At 44.8% G+C, this 6,449-nt stretch overlaps 1 protein-coding gene across 1 annotated transcript; it reads left to right on the forward strand.

Moving 5' to 3' along the window:
- The first annotated feature begins 415 nt into the window (after positions 1–415).
- LOC139479448 (uncharacterized) lies at positions 416–6,069 on the forward strand. Its single transcript, XM_071262298.1, has 5 exons — positions 416–629; positions 2,695–2,784; positions 4,467–4,561; positions 4,998–5,541; positions 5,728–6,069. The coding sequence occupies exons 1-5, from the start codon at positions 416–418 to the stop codon at positions 5,805–5,807; spliced, it is 1,023 nt and encodes a 340-aa protein (XP_071118399.1). The 3' UTR covers positions 5,808–6,069.
- Positions 6,070–6,449: the final 380 nt, after the last annotated feature.

The following is a 6,449-nucleotide window of genomic DNA, read 5'->3' on the forward strand; positions in this document are numbered from 1 at the left end:
GTGAGGACATCCCAGTGGTCTAAGGCTACGGGCTATTCAGCGTTGCGTCCCTCATATCCAGGATTCGATGAACGTCTGTTCGAAACCAATCACCATACCCTTATCGCTGATCTCACAAAGCAGTGATCCTCTTATAATGATCTTGTCTTTGTTCATTTCTCCCTTAATAACAAGACCCTCCATCCTCTATCTTCACTCAATCCCTCATTATACACGCCGTGACGTTACAGTAACGCAAATATTGCTCACAGCTCACTCACTTTTAAGAATTAATATGGTCATTGTTGATTTCATTCAAGAGCCATGTCACACATCTGGTTTTGTGCGTGGTTGCGATATTGTCAGCCAGATACAATACAACACGACATCCTCACTTCTCCACACACCCGTCAGCTGCATATGTTTATTCCAGGCCATGACGAACCCTCTGAGAGCCAGGCAGTGTTCACTGTTGTGGCTCCTACTCCTGTTGCATGTGTGTCTCGTCACCCCCTACCCCAGCGGTGCTCCCGACTTTGTGTGTGACTCCATGGTGCCCAGCCATTACGGCTCCGGCCCCAGCAGCGACCCCGCCCCGTTCCACGTCGAGTTATCACAGGACACGTACAGGCCAAATGACATCATTACAGGTAAGCTGATACGTCTAGTCCGGCATAGCATTATAGAGCAATACACATAACAGATACTGGAGAGCTCCACTTGACACCAGAGAGCAAAAGACATATAGACGATACAGTCGAGTTCCCCCTGACTCCATAGAAAATAGACATATAGACGATACAGTCGAGTTCCCCTTGACTCCATAGAGAAAAGACATATAGACGATACAGTCGAGTTCCCCTTGATTCCATAGAGAAAAGACATATAGACGATACAGTCGAGTTCCCCTTGACTCCATAGAGAAAAGACATATAGACGATACAGTCGAGTTCCCCTTGACTCCATAGAGAAAAAAAAAATATAGACGATACAGTCGAGTTCCCCTTGACTCTATCTAACAAACGATCTACAGACGATACAGTCGAGTTCCCATTGACTCCATAGAGCAAAAGACATATAGACGATACAGTCGAGTTCCCCTTGACTCCATAGAGAAAAGACATATAGACGATACAGTCGAGTTCCCCTTGACTCCATAGAGAAAAGACATATAGACGATACAGTCGAGTTCCCCTTGACTCCATAGAGAAAAGACATATAGACGATACAGTCGAGTTCCGCTTGACTCCATAGAGAAAAGACATATAGACGATACAGTCGAGTTCCGCTTGACTCCATAGAGAAAAGACATATAGACGATACAGTCGAGTTCCCCTTGACTCCATAGAGAAAAGACATATAGACGATACAGTCGAGTTCCGCTTGACTCCATAGAGAAAAAAAATATATAGACGATACAGTCGAGTTCCCCTTGACTCTATCTAACAAACGATCTACAGACGATACAGTCGAGTTCCCATTGACTCCATAGAGCAAAAAACATATAGACGATACAGTCGAGTTCCCCTTGACTCCATAGAGAAAAGACATATAGACGATACAGTCGAGTTCCCCTTGACTCTATCTAACAAACGATCTACAGACGATACAGTCGAGTTCCCCTTGACTCTATCTAACAAACGATCTACAGACGATACAGTCGAGTTCCCCTTGACTCCATAGAGCAAAAGACATATAAACGATACAGTCGAGTTCCCCTTGACTCCATAGAGCAAAAGACATATAGACGATACAGTCGAGTTCCCCTTGACTCCATAGAGAAAAAAATTATAGACGATACAGTCGAGTTCCCCTTGACTCCATAGAGCAAAAGACATATAGACGATACAGTCGAGTTCCCCTTGACGCCATAGAGAAAAGACATATAGACGATACAGTCGAGTTCCCCCTGACTCTATCTAACAAACGATCTACAGACGATACAGTCGAATTCCCCTTGACTCCATAGAGCAAAAGACATATAGACGATACAGTCGAGTTCCCCTTGACTCCATAGAGAAAAGACATATAGACGATACAGTCGAGTTCCGCTTGACTCCATAGAGCAAAAGACATATAGACGATACAGTCGAGTTCCCCCTGACTCTATCTAACAAACGATCTACAGACGATACTGTCGAGTTCCCATTGACTCCATACAGAAAAGACATATAGACGATACAGTCGAATTCCCCTTGACTCCATAGAGAAAGACATATAGACGATACTGTCGAGTTCCCCTTGTCTCCATAGAGAAAAGACATATAGACGATACAGTCGAGTTCCCCTTGACTCCATAGAGAAAAGACATATAGACGATACAGTCGAGTTCCCCTTGACTCCATAGAGCAAAAGACATATAGACGATACAGTCGAGTTCCCCCTGACTCTATCTAACAAACGATCTACAGACGATACTGTCGAGTTCCCATTGACTCCATACAGAAAAGACATATAGACGATACTGTCGAATAACTCGATGGAGCAGTAGAGAGCAGATACAATCGAGTTATAAAAATATCGTACACGTGTCAAATGATGAAAACATTTATGACATTAATTTGTTCTAGATATGGTGATATTAATGGTATTGTCATTCCATATTTGATCATGAATTTAGACCAATTATCTGTGTGCTCCGTGATCTCATGGCTACATTTTGCAGTGACGTTGAAGTCAAACTCAACGCGACAATTCATTGGATTCTTGTCTGAGATGAGGAAATACGACACGAATACACTTCAACCGACCCTGGTCGGATCCTTCGACCGTCAGCAGTTTGTAGCCAGACCACTGTGTACTGGGGTACGTTCGTATGTGTTTACTTTATCCATTCTGTAGCCAGACCACTGTGTACTGGGGAACGTTCGTGTGTGTTTACTTTATCCATTCTGTAGCCAGACCACTGTGTACTGGGGAACGTTCGTATGTGTTTACTTTATCCCGTCTGTAGCCAGACCACTGTGTACTGGGGAACGTTCGTATGTGTTTACTTTATCCCGTCTGTAGCCAGACCACTGTGTACTGGGGAACGTTCGTGTGTGTTTACTTTATCCCGTCTGTAGCCAGACCACTGTGTACTGGGGAACGTTCGTATGTGTTTACTTTATCCCGTCTGTAGCCAGACCACTGTGTACTGGGGAACGTTCGTATGTGTTTACTTTATCCATTCTGTAGCCAGACCACTGTGTACTGGGGAACGTTCGTATGTGTTTACTTTATCCCGTCTCTAGCCAGACCACTGTGTACTGGGGAACGTTCGTATGTGTTTACTTTATCCATTCTGTAGCCAGACCACTGTGTACTGGGGTACGTTCGTGTGTGTTTACTTTATCCATTCTGTAGCCAGACCACTGTGTACTGGGGAACGTTCGTATGTGTTTACTTTATCCCGTCTGTAGCCAGACCACTGTGTACTGGGGAACGTTCGTGTGTGTTTACTTTATCCCGTCTGTAGCCAGACCACTGTGTACTGGGGAACGTTCGTATGTGTTTACTTTATCCCGTCTGTAGCCAGACCACTGTGTACTGGGGAACGTTCGTATGTGTTTACTTTATCCATTCTGTAGCCAGACCACTGTGTACTGGGGAACGTTCGTATGTGTTTACTTTATCCCGTCTCTAGCCAGACCACTGTGTACTGGGGAACGTTCGTATGTGTTTACTTTATCCATTCTGTAGCCAGACCACTGTGTACTGGGGTACGTTCGTGTGTGTTTACTTTATCCATTCTGTAGCCAGACCACTGTGTACTGGGGAACGTTCGTGTGTGTTTACTTTATCCATTCTGTAGCCAGACCACTGTGTACTGGGGAACGTTCGTGTGTGTTTACTTTATCCCGTCTGTAGCCAGACCACTGTGTACTGGGGAACGTTCGTATGTGTTTACTTTATCCATTCTGTAGCCAGACCACTGTGTACTGGGGAACGTTCGTATGTGTTTACTTTATCCCGTCTGTAGCCAGACCACTGTGTACTGGGGAACGTTCGTATGTGTTTACTTTATCCATTCTGTAGCCAGACCACTGTGTACTGGGGAACGTTCGTATGTGTTTACTTTATCCCGTCTGTAGCCAGACCACTGTGTACTGGGGAACGTTCGTATGTGTTTACTTTATCCCGTCTGTAGCCAGACCACTGTGTACTGGGGAACGTTCGTATGTGTTTACTTTATCCGGTCTCTAGCCAGACCACTGTGTACTGGGGAACGTTCGTATGTGTTTACTTTATCCATTCTGTAGCCAGACCACTGTGTACTGGGGTACGTTCGTATGTGTTTACTTTATCCCGTCTGTAGCCAGACCACTGTGTACTGGGTTAAGCCCTGAGGTATTTACTTTACCTCTGTCTGAAGCCTGACTTTGTATTTTTTCAGGTTCTTATTGCTTGCAAATCTTTTAAGAAATGAGTTAATGTTATAGTGGGGATAGTTGAAATATGAAACATGAAATTTCGGTCACTCATCTCCTTTTTCAACGTATCCCCAGAATGGCGGCGTGACACAGCAAGCAAGCACACCTCGATTCTCCCTGATGACCACGTGGCGGGCGCCACCAGCACAGCAAGGCAACCTGCAAGTCAGGTGAGTATGTTTGTCTGAAATAGAAGTCTAAAACACAACCATTAAATTCCGTCTTGTGAATAATGTCACAGGCAGACCTCGGGACAGACAGTATATATCATACTTATAAAATACGAAATTGTTGGGAAAAGCCTTCATTCAGGTATGCATGGTTAGGACCGAATCGTCGATAGGAACCCCTTGAAGACCCATCTTTGCTGTGACCCGCCTCACTAAGAAAGCTGGTCGCGGATTTCCCTGAAGGGATCATCATAGGTCTGCCACAGGCAGGAACTGTTACAGAACCCCAATCATACCCACTACTGATGAAATATACCTCCTCTTTGCGTCATGGATCGACACTAACCATTGCGTTGCCTGGTGCAGGCCTACCGAATAAGCATGTTATGGTTTTTTCCATTACTTCCTTATTTAGGCATGAGCATTTCTCTTGTAGAGTGACTTTCGTGGAGACATTCAGCACTTATTGGACTGGGGTGACGTCAGCAGTTTTAAGGCCCGCTACGGAGACAACAACTACAGTTCCGACTACAACCACAACGACAACTACGACAATGACGTCTACCACCACAACGACACCAACTACTACACCACCTACTACTACAACTCAGACTACTACTACTACTACTACTACTACTACTACTACTACTACTACTACTACTACTCAGACTACTACAACTCAAACTATTACAACTCCTATTACTACTACAACACCGACTACAACCACATATCCGACTACAACTACAACTACAACTCCTACTACAAGTACAACTCCGACCACTACTACTACTACAGAAACTCCGACTACAACTCTCACAACACCAGTGGTTACCACAACACCGACTATGACGACACAATCAACTACAACATCTGTTACTACACCATCAGTCACAGAGCCAGTGACATCAACGACTCCAACTCCGAGAAATACTTCGTCTGTCGACCCCAGCCATACTTCCGGGATGACACACCAAAACACGGTAAGTTAATAAATATACACCTCTCTCTCTCTCTCTCTCTCTCTCTCTCTCTCTCTCTCTCTCTCTCTCTCTCTCTCTCTCTCTCTCTCTCTCTCTCTCTCTCTCTCTCTCTCTCTCTCTCTCTCTCTCTCTCTCCGTGGTATCAGTTGCTATCATGTATTGTATCTTTACTTCCGGTTGTTCCAGAAACCTGCATCTCAAACACCAGACGACACTGTGGTACAGACGATGGGCCAAGAGACAACTACTTCAAAAGTAAATGTTAAGGACGAAAACATTGGTACCAGGCTTCACGCATCATCCCTGTTTGTTGGTGGACTCGTCTGTCTGACAGCAGTACTGGGCAGATAGCTCAGAGTATACGAAGAGACCTCTTGATCTGGTGCAGGCGTGTGTGGTTAGCGAATAGTAGTTAGTACATTTACAATACAATATTTCTGCAGACTTGATACAGCCAAGGCTGTAAGGGGTATATAGTCGAAGGGCTACGGGGAGAACAAATGCCTCGCAACCCAACTGCCATAGTGCGTGAGCCAATGTCGGAATCTGGTGCTCTGTAGAGGGTCGACATTGGAGACATGTCTAACGTTTGTCTGTTTGTTGTTGTTTAACGCCGCACTCAGCAATATTACAACTATATGATGGCGATCTGTAAATGATCGAGTCTGGGCCAGACAATCCAGTGATTGATATCAGGTGCATCCAGCCCCGCATTTGGAGTACGATGACATGCATAAACCAAATCAGCGAGCCTGACCACCCGATCCCGTAAGTCGCCTCTTACAACAAGCATGGGTTACTGAAGACCCGAATCTTCATGTGTAACATGTCTAAAGAAACCATTCACTTGTAATTCCTGATTTCGTGCGTTGTGTACATTTTACTATTGCTATGCCATTATCCATATG

Source organism: Haliotis cracherodii, unplaced genomic scaffold (genome assembly GCF_022045235.1).
Source record: "Haliotis cracherodii isolate W230 unplaced genomic scaffold, xgHalCrac1.p SCAF_4, whole genome shotgun sequence".
NCBI classification, from domain to species: domain Eukaryota; kingdom Metazoa; phylum Mollusca; class Gastropoda; order Lepetellida; family Haliotidae; genus Haliotis; species Haliotis cracherodii.